At 41.0% G+C, this 13,983-nt stretch overlaps 1 protein-coding gene across 1 annotated transcript; it reads left to right on the top strand.

Moving 5' to 3' along the window:
- The first annotated feature begins 1,446 nt into the window (after positions 1-1,446).
- LOC100495232 (mucin-3B) lies at positions 1,447-13,409 on the top strand. The gene is made up of 9 exons (XM_031899499.1): positions 1,447-1,564; positions 3,771-3,829; positions 5,582-5,730; positions 6,618-6,674; positions 6,761-6,923; positions 9,926-10,087; positions 10,203-10,306; positions 10,886-10,959; positions 12,369-13,409. Exons 1-9 carry the CDS (start codon positions 1,475-1,477, stop codon positions 12,402-12,404), a joined length of 894 nt encoding a protein of 297 aa, XP_031755359.1. The 5' UTR covers positions 1,447-1,474; the 3' UTR covers positions 12,405-13,409.
- The last annotated feature ends 574 nt before the right edge of the window (positions 13,410-13,983 follow it).

A 13,983-nucleotide genomic window follows, 5' to 3' on the forward strand; every position in this document is an offset into this window, starting at 1 on the left:
TATATTAGACATTTTTCTGCCAGATAAATCTATGACTTAATTGATTAAATGATTAAAATATTCACTAAGATGTTTGATTCCAAGCAGCATCTTACTGAAACATCAGCTTGTTTAGAGTCAACATATTGTCTAATTTAACAGTAACAGTGCTAGTGTGGGGCTAAGTTTAGCGCAAATTTCATACAGACTCACAAGTTAACTCCTGACTTTCTGGCTTCTTGCCCTTTCCCCAGGAATTATTTCTTTTCTATTGACATTTATTTAATGTATATGTTTAAGTGACAGCAACATAACTACAACTTGCCAAAGAACAAACACACTATAGAATATAGCTGCTCCCTAGCAAATAAGTTATTACTCCTATTAATTAGTTTACATCTCAATTGAACACCTTTGCTTGAATGTTGATTTACCTTTAATTTTTTTTTTACTAGCAAGAGAATGCCAGAATGGAGGTACCTTTGATGGGATTAAATGTGATTGCATCGGTATTTTCTATGGACCTAACTGTGAGTTTGCTGATGACAGAGTGGAAGCAGGTAAGTGGGCACACCAACTCATGCTACAGCTATGCTTTTCTGATGAACCTTCTCCCTGAACACTTCAGCCCCTAACTGGCGCATAATCGCCTGGGGTCCTAGCCCCAATCTCTACCTCCTTGTCTGGGCCATATACTGCCCTTGCTCCCTAACAGCTACCTAATATCTCCTAAGGTGTTTTTAGCGCAATGGACTTCTACTTACCCTAGTCCTAGCTGAGTGCCCCACTTTGCTTCAGACTGGGCCAGTTGCCTATACTGCCAACAGATCCTCTCATGCCAAAGAGATGAAATCCGCAGCTCAGACACTTCCTTTTATTATCACCTGTAGGGGGAGTTCCTACAGGCCAACTTTAGGGGTTGGTGCCACCTGCTAGCCAAATGGCGTAGGAGCTACAGTAGGTGCTTGACAGTTCTAGCAATTGACACGATGGTCTATATAAGGTACTGTAAGTGGTAAAAGAAATATTAAAAGAAATAGATTATTAATTCATACCTTGAATTCATTTTATTGCACTATAGTTCAGTCGTCTTTATACAGTAGTGTACCTAGTCCATGCCAAGCTCCCCCCACAGGAAAAACATGGTGGGGCCATTGCACAGGGACTCCTACCCACCCTCAGCCTGCCCACCTACTCCCTTCCCCCGTCTGTGTCCCCTGCTCACCCGTGTCCCTTGCGTCCCAAGTAGGAGAGCAGCTGGGGAGGGGGAATTTATTTGCAACAGTCCGGTGCCAGCAAGCTCTGCTTCCTCTATAGTTAGGCCATTGGCTTTATATAGAAAATGTATTCTGGGGCCAAGAATCCTCTGAATCCTGTATAAAGGACACTGCTTTCTTTGTAGGTAAATGAATGAACACAAATGCTCTAGGGACAGATATGATTCTGTTTCTTTCTTTTCATAGGAAACACGGTTAATGCCACTGTGCAAGTCAATATGAAAATCACAAACAAAGAGTTTGACTCAAGTATGGAGGATAACTCCTCTTTAGCATTTAAACAGTTTGAGGAAGAATTCAAAGCTCAGGTGAGAGACTGAATGCAATACCAATACTAGTACTACTATTACTACTACTGCTACTAATAATAGCAGTATAGTACTCAGAGAAAGGGGGGAACAGAAAAAGCTCACATTATACCACATCGTATCTCCCAGATTTAACATAAAGGGCCAGATTTGATGGGAAAAGGTTATGTTATTGTTTATCATGTGAAAACTTATTGTTGAGATCCATTTTGAGGAGAGAGAAGTTTTTCTCAATGAGTTGCCTATGGGTAAAAATGGAATCCAATTAGTAGATAAGGTTTTCTCATTAAATTGAATCTGGCCCCAAACATCTTGAATATACAGTAGATGCCAGGTTTTTTTAAATTCAGACAACTGAAACTCAAAATGGATGACTGCTTCTTTCTGCTCCAAGCTGCCAAGTTTTGTCAAACATATTCATTTTTAAGAAGTTTTTGAACATCGTCTTAAGGGGAAGATTTACTAAAACTCTATAATTTCATATTTATTTACTAAACTCATTTTCTCGAATGTCTGACATGGAATCTGATATAAAAAGCCAGCGCAAGAAAAAGTTGCAGCAAAAACTCAAAATTTTCTAATTGTCGCACCACGACCTCTACTTTATGGAATTGCCGCACAAAAAAACAGCATCAAAAATCTGAAACCTCTAAAGAAGGATCTCCAAGGAAAGGGAAGGGACCTCTGCCACTGACTTCTACATGATCTCAACAAGTTTTAGCTGGCAAATTTCAGATCCGGATTTTTAGCTGTTTTGACTAGGAATGCACCGAAGCCAGGATTTGGTTCAGTATTCGGCCAGGATTTGGTTCGGTATTCGGCCAGGATTTGGTTCGGTATTCGGCCAGGATTTGGTTCGGTATTCGGCCAGGATTTGGCCTTTTTTGGCAGGGTTCGGTTTCGTACATGCAAAAGTAAAAGTCAGTTGTAGCTGGAATTGAACCCTAGACCACTACACCATAACAGGGATGATGTGAACAATTCTTTAGAATATATACTGTATTTCATAGTCACCTTAAGTCCAGGTCATCACATGGGACTGGCATTATCCCTGGCAAAGTCAATCAGTCTGGTCTCATTTATGTATGTATATCTTTATTTATAAAGCGCTACTTATGTACGCAGCGCTGTACAGTAGAATACATTAATACAAACAGGGTGTTAATAAGATAATAGATAAATACAAAGTATAATAATAAATACAGATAAATACAGCAGCAATAAGTTAAGAGTCGAGGACACAAGAGGAAGGAGGTCCCTGCCCCATAGAGCTTACAATCTATATGGGAGGGGTAACTAACAGACACAAATAGGCAAATGTAAGTGCTGTAGGTCACAGTGGGTATCATTACAATATAAGTGCCAGTTCCCAGATCAGGTGCTGGGCGAGTGCTCCAAAAGGTAGTCTTTAACCTTAGTTTTAAAAAGACCAGGGGAGGATTCTCTCCGGAGGAAATCAGGGAGGGCATTCCCAATGTGAGGGGCAGCCAGGCAGAAAGGTTTAAGGCGGGAAACCGCAGTAGTAGTGGGGGGCGCAACCAAACGATTGCTCTGCGAGGAACGAAGGAGTCAGCCGGGAACATACGGAGACACAAGGGAAGAGATGTAGTGAGGAGCAGAGGAATGGAGGGCGTTGAAGGTTAGGAGAAGAAGTTTGTAGGATATTCTTTGTTTGATAGGAAGCCACGATAAGGCCTTTAGCAGGGGAAGGGCCTGAACTCTCCTGGATGAGAGGAGGAGAATTCTGGCAGCAGTGTTTAATATAGACTGTAGGGGGGAAAGATGGGAGTTAGGGAGGCCAGTTAATAGCAGGTTGCAGTAGTCCAGTCGTGACAGGATGAGAGCATGCATGAGCAGCCTAGCTGTTACAGTAGAGAGAAAGGGACGGATTTTGGCAATATTGCGTAAGAAAAAGTGACAGGTTTTGACAGTGAAGTTAATGTGGTTAGAAAAGGAGAGACTGGAGTCAAAGATCCCCCCCAAACAACGTGCCGAATCGACAGGGTTGATGAGGGTGCCTTCAATAGAGATAGAAAAGGGGGGGGGGTAGGACCAGGCTTAGGCGGAAAGATCATTAGTTCAGTTTTTTGTCATTTATAATGTTAAATCCCATTGGGTAATGTTTATAAAATGATTTACGTATTATACTGTCTTGGAAAGAAAGACCAAAGGGGAATACTTTTTCATTCTTCTTCTCTTTCTACAGATGAAGTCGATATACAGCAATGTCAGTAATTATAAAGATGTGATAATCCGCTCTTTGAGGTAAGAGCTGTTTATAGTGGGGCACAATGATCCTTTTATTCAATGGCATTTCTAGACAATATTATTACAACAATGTGAATTCAATTATTAAATAAAACTCTCGAGTCCCAAGGGTGCAACCCAGATTTATGATGGGTGAGATTTGAACTCAGATTAAATCTGGGTCGTTTTGGTCATTATAAAGTCAAACCCCAGTGGTATCAACAAGAGAAAGTGTAGATTTGGATCTGTTTTATAATTATACAGCTCAACTGAAACATCATAATTAGTGATGGGCAAAGTTTTTTGGCAGGCATGGGTTTGCTGCAAAATGCCGCATTTTGCCACTACAAAAATTTCCCAAGTGAGGAAAAAGTCACATTCACATCAAAAAATGTTGCAGTCAGGCAAGCAAGTGGTTCCATCAAATAAGACTCAGCTGCATAATAAAAATTTGTGATCGTGTCAAAAGAAGTCGCACATCAAAATAGTCACGCGGTAGCCACAATTTGCAAGTTTTTCACCATTTCATGAATTTTTCGGCAAAGGGAAAAGGGGCAGATACGCTCATCGCTATCTATAATTTTCATAAAGCAACCTGAGTAGATTTTGTATTTCAATGTGAATTTGCTCACAGTCGCAGTGGATCAGCACATAAATTATTTAAAGCAGTAATTTATCAAAATGTGAGTTTAGAGCTTAATGTATAAAACCTCAACCGCATTCTATTCATTCCTGAGGGATTTTTAGAAATGGTGAACTCTAATGTTCACCCATTGATCAAAGGGATATTGTCATTATTCTTGAACAAATAAATCAAATTTCCCTGGCCACTCCATGTCAACACTAACCAGGATAGCCCCTCCCCTTTGCTCCCATTAAAAGGACCCTCCCCAAAGCTTTACTAGACCAACCTACCTCCACTCCAGTGTCTTTTTTTGTCCTTCTTCCTCACTTTTTGTTTTTCTCCCATTGGAAGCAAATTTTTCTTTTTGGCCTTGGGAAAGCATTAGGGCTGCCTTAAAGCATCCTAGGGACTGGGGGTTTTGGTCCTTGAGCTCTTTTGTCCCCTCAAGCACATTACCTAATTTTTTGTTTGAAGTCCGTGATGTTTGGGCTCTGGGATCAGGTAGGGCACGGTGGTGCTATGGCAGGTATCACTTGTTTGTCCTTGATCCATGTGCTCTCCCAGGCTGCGGTTAGCAGGTCTGGGGGCAGGTGCTTGTCCCCCCACCTGTGGGCCCTACTGGGCCTGCTTATGAAACATCCAGCGGCAGTGGGAGAGGGAGGTGGCAGTTAGCTAAGCATCAGGAGACGTTAGCGGTCGGAGCCTTATGGCCTCCTTTCCTTATTTCCCCTATACTGGGGCATCATTTTTTTTCTTTAAATGGAGGATTCCAGGTTTCAGAGCCAGCTGCCTTCCTCACAAGTCTTTTTCAAGGTTTAGATAATTAAAAAAAAAAAAAAAAAGTGAACTCTAATGCTCCCCCATTGATCAAAGGGATTAAATCATTATTCTTCAATTCTTGAACCAATAAGTCAAATTTTTAAGTGTTATATTGGTTTTCAAAACTCAAGTAATCACAATTTATTATAATGTGAAAATTAGGATATCAATCTGGATCAATATTCAGCCAAATATTTTTTGGGGGATACGGTATTTGGGTGAATGAATTCGGGGCATTCCAGCTGAGTATAAAGGTATATAGATTTGAACTTTGGATTTATGTCTTTTTTTGCAATAATGAGAGTGCCCCTTTGTGTCTCTGCCAGCAAGGGAAGTATCGTTGTGGATTATGAAATCATCTTGGAAATGGAGTATAATTTAGAAGTCGATGTGAATGAAAGCTATGCAGAAATTTTTAAAATTGTGCAAGAAGAGTTACTCTCAAGAGCTACTCTCAATTGTTCTGATGAAAATGGTGAGTATCCACTGCTGAGTTTTAATATAAGTGTGTCTGTATGTGTGAGTACGGTGCTGCTGTGTTGCATGGCCATCATTTGTAGGTGCAACTAGACAATATCATTTGCTAAAAAAAATCCTTTTCAAGGAAATTTTAAACAAAATTATCTTGTACTCATTTTCAGGCTAGCCCCACCTAAGGTGCACTTGAAAGGCTGTGAGGGGTCACTTAACAACACTGGGCATATTTGCCCATGGGCAGTAACCCATGGCAACCAATCAATCTGTTGCATTTATTTTTCTACCTGCAGCTGGCTGAAAAAAAGCCAATCACTGATTGGTTGCTATGGGTTACTGGCCATGGGCAAATTTGGCCAGTCTTGATAGATGAGCCCCACTGTTTCTTCTTTCAAGTGCCAGTTCCAGCAATGGGCAACTGTTAGTCTGCTGTATATCGCTGGGCTACCTGCTTCCCCAACAACTCTCAAATATTGTTCTCTTGAGCTGGACAAGGCTTAATCTTTCTCCGTGAGAAATAAGTGATGCTCGTTTGCTCACCATAAATGCAAGAGCTGCTGCAGGAAAATGTCTAGGTATGAATCAGCTAAGACAAGCAAGATGGCAGCACCTACATGCAGGTATATGTATAAATACAAATATGCTGAATTGGAATGTTCTTCCCACTCAGTACATTATTTTCTTCAATTGTATTGTTGATGAAAATCCCCTTACAGGCAAATATACACAGAAGGAATGTTCTAAACTTGCAGTAAACTATACCCTCATAATGTACAGTCCAAGGAAACAACATGGCAGCTCCCACCCATATGTATATTACTGTAAAAAGCAAGTACATTTGCACATAAATCCAACAAATCTCATTGTTATATTGTTCTGTTCCTACAGGTAGTTTCTGCTTCCAGGAGCTGGATATTAAAGAAGTCCCAGTCCCAACTGCAAAAGGTGAGTAGCTGTTATACCCAGTCTATTGCTAATATCATGTATTTTAGACACCAGGTGCTTAACATTGCATTTTTTACCTCCTTCAGAACTCTGCATGGAATTAATTGAACCTGGTTATAAGGATTTTTTCACTGCAAAACTTACCCCCAATGGGCTGTTTTGCATTTCCCATTGTGAAGAGGAATCCGAGAAATACTATAACTGTAATTCTGGTGACTGCAAATTAGAGAAGACTGGCCCAGAGTGCTTGTGAGTAAGGCGGCCATCTTGCCTGCCATTCTGAACTTCCTGTCTTGGCTATTTCGCCATTTATTTAGTACTCCCCTATGTGTTATATGACATTAGTATAAATGGGTATGCAAGTTGCTTTTTAACAAAATAGCCTAGTGCTTATTGTTAAAGAACTAAAGCTTTTTTTAAGACCCTAGGCCAAAAACCAGAGGCCTATTTCCTTATTTGCCTCCCCTGTTCCTAAAAACATTGGAGGTGGCAGGTACCATCTCAAGCCACTCATTACAGTGATAACCTTCCAGATCGAGCACAGATGAAGCCAGGCCTACAAACTTCTGCACTGAATTGTAGGGAAGAGAACGTCAAGTAGTACAGGAAATGAGCCGCTATTGGGGGTCTTCAGTGGTGTTGTTCTTACTATACTCTACTAAATAGTCTTCCTTCTTTCCTTTCTGATCTCTTTCCTTTGCTTTACCCCTGACCCTACTGTGGAGCCTCTTTGGCATTCTAGTTCCTGCCCCTTTCTGTATCCTTTAGTCCTTTTATAGTGCCCCTTCCGTCTCTGCTTTATGGCATTTCCCAGTCCTGACCGTAGTCCATGGTGGTTTTTCTAAGACACGAAAATGTGTAATTATAATACAGGTATGGGACCTGTTATCCAGAATGCTCAGAACCTGGGGTTTTCCGGATAAGGGATCTTTCCATAATTTGGATCTCCATAAATTAAGTTTGCTAAAAATCATTTAAATATTGAATAAACCCAATAGGGCTGTTCTGCCCCCAATAAGGGGTAATTATATCTTAGTTGGGATCAAGTACAGGTACTGTTTTATTATTACAGAGAAAAGGGAATCATTTAACCATTAAATAAACCCAATAGGGCTGTTCTGCTCCCAATAAGGGGTAATTATATCTTAGTTGGGATCAAGTACAGGTACTGTTTTATTATTACAGAGAAAAGGGAATCATTTAACCATTAAATAAACCCAATAGGGCTGTTCTGCCCCCAATAAGGGGTAATTATATCTTAGTTGGGATCAAGTACAGGTACTGTTTTATTATTACAGAGAAAAGGGAATCATTTAACCATTAAATAAACCCAATAGGGCTGTTCTGCCCCAATAAGGGGTAATTATATCTTAGTTGGGATCAAGTACAGGTACTGTTTTATTATTACAGAGAAAAGGGAATCATTTAACCATTAAATAAACCCAATAGGGCTGTTCTGCCCCCAATAAGGGGTAATTATATCTTAGTTGGGATCAAGTACAGGTACTGTTTTATTATTACAGAGAAAAGGGAATCATTTAACCATGAAATAAACCCAATAGGGCTGTTCTGCCCCCAATAAGGGGTAATTATATCTTAGTTGGGATCAAGTACAGGTACTGTTTTATTATTACAGAGAAAAGGGAATCATTTAACCATTAAATAAACCCAATAAGGCTGTTCTGCCCCAATAAGGGGTAATTATATCTTAGTTGGGATCAAGTACAGGTACTGTTTTATTATTACAGAGAAAATGGAATCATTTAACCATTAAATAAACCCAATAGGGCTGTTCTGCTCCCAATAAGGGGTAATTATATCTTAGTTGGGATCAAGTACAGGTACTGTTTTATTATTACAGAGAAAAGGGAATCATTTAACCATGAAATAAACCCAATAGGGCTGTTCTGCCCCCAATAAGGGGTAATTATATCTTAGTTGGGATCAAGTACAGGTACTGTTTTATTATTACAGAGAAAAGGGAATCATTTAACCATTAAATAAACCCAATAGGGCTGTTCTGCCCCAATAAGGAGTAATTATATCTTAGTTGGGATCAAGTACAGGTACTGTTTTATTATTACAGAGAAAAGGGAATCATTTAACCATTAAATAAACCCAATAGGGCTGTTCTGCCCCCAATAAGGGGTAATTATATCTTAGTTGGGATCAAGTACAGGTACTGTTTTATTATTACAGAGAAAAGGGAATCATTTAACCATGAAATAAACCCAATAGGGCTGTTCTGCCCCCAATAAGGGGTAATTATATCTTAGTTGGGATCAAGTACAGGTACTGTTTTATTATTACAGAGAAAAGGGAATCATTTAACCATGAAATAAACCCAATAGGGCTGTTCTGCCCCAATAAGGGGTAATTATATCTTAGTTGGGATCAAGTACAGGTACTGTTTTATTATTACAGAGAAAAAGGAAATCATTTTTTAAAATTAGAATTATTTGCTTATAATGGAGTCTATGGGAGATGGCCTTTCCGTAATTTCTGGATAATGGAATTCCGGATATGGGATCCCATACCTGTACATTTAAAACTACTTACAATTATATTTTCTTTCATTTGATTTTCATTATATTATTTTAGGCAAAGTTCTTTTTTACTTTCTTCAAAATATTGTATTTCATTATTTGTTTTATTTGCATCTATTATTTCACTATGGCTCTTCCCATGCCACACTAGAGATTTCCTGGCAATTACCCCTCTAGTATCTTCTTAGCTATCCAGTGCAGATGTAATTAGAGTGCCTTCTAATGGTGAGGAGGGTGTATTACCATCATCTTGGAACCAAGGGAAAGCTAACTTTTTGAACAAAGTTCAGTAGTGCCAAACTCTGCCAGATCTAGGGCTCCAGGATTTTCAAATTTGAAAGGCCCATTTATGAAAGCTTTAAAATCAAGACTTGCTATTGTACAGGAAGGAATTGTTTCTCTGGAGGGATATTTTAGTCAGGTCAGATGGATTGTATCATCTTTCACTGGTTCAGCTAGAAATTGTGAAAGAATCAATAGAGCGGAGGGTTTAAACGTGATGCTTGAGGTCCTGAGATGTTTTCCTGTAGATATTTCACATGAGAATAAGGCACTTGGTAACGCTGAACCATCCATATACACAAATACAAAAAGAAGACATTTTCTGTGCATATGGGAATCTGCCTCCTCACATACAGTCTGTCTGTATAATTAAACTGGATGTAATTGTAAGGTATAATAAACAATTGTGTCCCTGTACTACAGCTGCCCAAAGACTGACATATACCTATACACTACATCGAGGTGCAAGGGGCGGATTTTGAAGGCTGGTTTATACGGAGGTGTTGGAGCCGGCATGGCTGTGTTGGCCATTATTATACTTACCGTAGGAATACTCCTGTGCAAATCCAAACAGCCAAGGAAGCGGTGAGAATTCTCTAGTATCTGCCATATGTGCTGCTCTAACTGTCAGCTACCACTGCTGTAATGCAAAACTCCTCTTACTGCTATGTAGTAACAACCATGGTATGTATTGCCACAGGGACCCCTTCTCTAAAGACCAAGAGGGAAAATGGTATGAAGATGATGATGAATGGGGTGTTTCACAAGGATTTAATAAGCCCGGATCAGAACCGGGAGACAATGGTAAGAAATCCTTAATTGCTGGTGATGTTGCCCACAGCAACCAATCAGATCTTTCCTGTTCAAATCTAATTGTTGGTTGCTATGTGCAACATTCCCTGTGATATTGTCTTACACACTATAATAGACCAACATGCAGAAATCCTCACTGCCACCTCATACAATTCAAAGTCGGGTCCTGCTCAACTGCCAACTATCATGCTTCAAACACACTCAGGTCTACGGTAGTTAACTATTATAAATGCAAGATGGCGTTACGTTTAGCTGGACCAAGCTTGAGCTTTTTATAACCACCTGTAGGTTATGGATTATGCCAATAATACCATGACAATAACTTTTTATCTGAACATCGATTGGTTCCATAAATACCAAACATCAATGCCGTGTAAACGCCCCCCCTGCCCAGATATTCCTATCTGATAAACCAGCTTAGATAAGGGAGTTATGTGTGTCCTCATTACATAGTTATACTGAATATTACCATAAAACCTGCTTTAGTTGCTTTGTCACTATGAGGGAGGGACAACCTTGCCAGTTTTGATTCTATCTGTGTCATCTTGCCACGTTCTTCTTACTATACAGATAATTACAAGAATGGAATGACCAAGTATGAAAACTTCAGACCTGCTCTGGAAAATGTTGACACCAGAATTCCAGTAAGTTCTGCTCCATCCACTTCTGTTTGTCATTGTTTCTTTTCATTGATTTCTAAAGTTCTAAGGTTCATAGTTCCCCAAAGACTCCATCTCCATCATTTATGAGCTTAGCTTATATTAAATATAGGCCCTGACATGTCAAGTACACAAAGGCCTAAACAGCCCCCCACTATAACATGAGCCCACACTCGCCAGTTCTACCTAAAGTTGTCGTCTTCTAATACTGAGACCTCCTGCCGACTATCATTCACCCCTTACACTGGGGCTCCTAGTCCATATTAGAGAGGGCATCCCAAGTAGGGTTTCCAAATTTTCAAAAGCCAAATAGTGGCCGGGGGGCAATGGGACAGGGCAATGACGCCAGGGGGTAAGGTGGTGATGTAAAATTCACGGGGTGATGAAGTGAAGGGAGATGATTGTGCATTGATAAAGGCCATAAAAGTACATTGCCAATAAATTTGTATTACCAGCTCTGGCCTGGCTGGTAACTTACTGGCTAACTAAATGGGGGGGGGGGGGGGGGGTCTGTAACAAGTAGTTTATATGAGGGGTTCCCCATATCTAGGTGGGTTTTACCTCACAGATACACTTATACCATGTGACACACACACACAGAATGTTGGGTAAGTGGGAGGGGCTGTAACAAGTAGTTTATATGAGGGGTTCCCCATATCTAGGTGGGTTTCACCTCACAGATACACTTATACCATGTGACACACACACAGAATGATGGGTAAGTGGGAGGGGTCAGTAACAAGTAGTTTATATGAGGGGTTCCTCATATCTAGGTGGGTTTTACCTCACAGATACACTTATACCATGTGACACACACACAGAATGATGGGTAAGTGGGAGGGGCCTGTAACAAGTAGTTTATATGAGGGGTTCCTCATATCTAGGTGGGTTTTACCTCACAGATACACTTATACCATGTGACACACACACACAGAATGATGGGTAAGTGGGAGGGGCCTGTAACAAGTAGTTTATATGAGGGGTTCCCCATATCTAGGTGGGTTTCACCTCACAGATACACTTATACCATGTGACACACACACACAGAATGATGGGTAAGTGGGAGGAGGGGCCTGTAACAAGTAGTTTATATGAGGGGTTCCCCATATCTAGGTGGGTTTCACCTCACAGATACACTTATACCATGTGACACACACACACAGAATGATGGGTAAGTGGGAGGGGCCTGTAACAAGTAGTTTATATGAGGGGTTCCCCATATCTAGGTGGGTTTCACCTCACAGATGGAAAGAGTAAGTATAATAGGAGGCTCAGGCATCAGTATAAACAGTTCCTGTGTGTTCTATCATAGACCTGATATCTGCCATTATTTGATTTCAGTTTTACTGTCTATTTTATAAACACCTCATATGTGCTTCCTCCTCCTTCCCTAGGTCAAGATACAGAGACCAACGGTTGCCAGAAGATAATGGACCCCGGGCTTACACGTAGGAAAGAAGGCAACACAGAAAAAACCTACAAACCCAGATCCAATCACCGATTCAGGCAGCTACAAGCCCCCAGAAATGGGGAGATCGTGGTACTTAATGGACTGTGCCCAAATGTCCCTTTGTAAATCCAACTTAAAATGTGACTGATTTCCTGTAAAGTGGCCAGTGATTGTGCAGCATTAATGGTGCCTACAGCATGTGATCAATGCACAGTTATAGCTAAAATCTTCTTTATTCTCCTTATAATTGGTAGAACGTGAAAATTTAGACACAGCAAAAGCTGGAGGTGGAGATATCAACCCAACTGGAGCTGGTTTGGTTATGCCAGTAAACACACAGGGCATAGAGTATAGGCTGAACCCAATAATACATAGTAACATAAGTTAGGTTGAAAAAAGACACACGTCCATCACGTTCAACCATAATGCCTATATATAACCTGCCTAACTGCTAGTTGATCCAGAGGAAGGCAAAAACCCCCATCTGAAGCCTCTCTAATTTGCCCCAGAGGGGAAAAAATTCCTTCCTTCCTGATAATGTGCCTGATTGTTCTGCATCCGGTATATACATTCAGGTGACTCTCAGAACATTTGGGTGGGTTGGCAGCTCTGGCAAGGTCGGACTGGGAGGTGCAGGCCCCACCAGGGCTACTGCTTCATGGGCCCCTGCACCCCCAATGGGCCCCCACAGCTGCCTTCACACCGCCCCAGCAGGGGTCCCCACCACCTGTCCGACCTGCTCCTCCGATCGCGCATAAGTAAAACTTACCTTAAGCGTGTTGGGGAGGGAGACCGGCAGATTGGGAGAGTGCCCTGTAGGGATGGGGTGTGGGCCACCAGGGCTGGGGCCCACCGTGTTTTTTCCCCATGCCCCAGCGGTATAGTCCAACCCTGCCTTTTATCTCCAGCCCATGTCACTTTTCTTAACCTACTTCTGCACTTTTAATTTGTACTTTTTTTATACTAAACAATAAAAAATAACTAAATATCTGTGTTTTCCTTGTATCCAACATAACAATCATTCTCCCAATAAAGCAAGGCTGATAATCTGATAGTGAGTGTTTAATTGATTTATTGATTGTACAGCCCTGAGCTTTTATTTATCTATGGGTTAAGCCTGGGACTATATGTCCAGAGTTACCTTTATTAATAGAGAGCCTCTGTCAGTTCACTTTGCTTTACCATTACAATAGACTTTTGCCCCTCAGAATTATGTGCTAGAGCTGTATTTCAGTAAGATTTCCTATGGGACCAAACTGTAAATTATATCCTTATAAATAGCGCGCTCCTATGTCAGCCTGTACAGAGGAAGGGCCAGGGGAGAGCTGGGGGGAGTGAGTAGCAGGACAACAGACTGGGGGTGTGACACAGAGGAGGGGCTGAAGGGGCAGGTGGGAGCCAGTAAGACAAGTAAAACAGACAAGTGGGAGGAGCAGTGGTGGAGAGGGGGCTAGAGGGAAATGATAGGAAAAAGTCACACAGAGGGGAATGGAGAGCGGGAAGGAACAGAGGACCTTTATCACCTCACAGATACACTTATACCATGTGACACATACACA

Source organism: Xenopus tropicalis, chromosome 3, assembly GCF_000004195.4.
Source record: "Xenopus tropicalis strain Nigerian chromosome 3, UCB_Xtro_10.0, whole genome shotgun sequence".
Taxonomy (NCBI): Eukaryota; Metazoa; Chordata; class Amphibia; order Anura; family Pipidae; genus Xenopus; species Xenopus tropicalis.

Excerpts from the sequence above, each read along its gene's own strand:
- LOC100495232 (XM_031899499.1), top strand. The coding sequence starts at position 1,475 with ATGAAAATCACAAACAAAGAGTTTGACTCAAGTATGGAGGATAACTCC. Across the intron at positions 3,830-5,581 it reads GTGATAATCCGCTCTTTGAG|CAAGGGAAGTATCGTTGTGG; the intron begins GTAAGAGCTGTT and ends TGTCTCTGCCAG. Across the intron at positions 10,307-10,885 it reads ATCAGAACCGGGAGACAATG|ATAATTACAAGAATGGAATG; the intron begins GTAAGAAATCCT and ends CTTACTATACAG.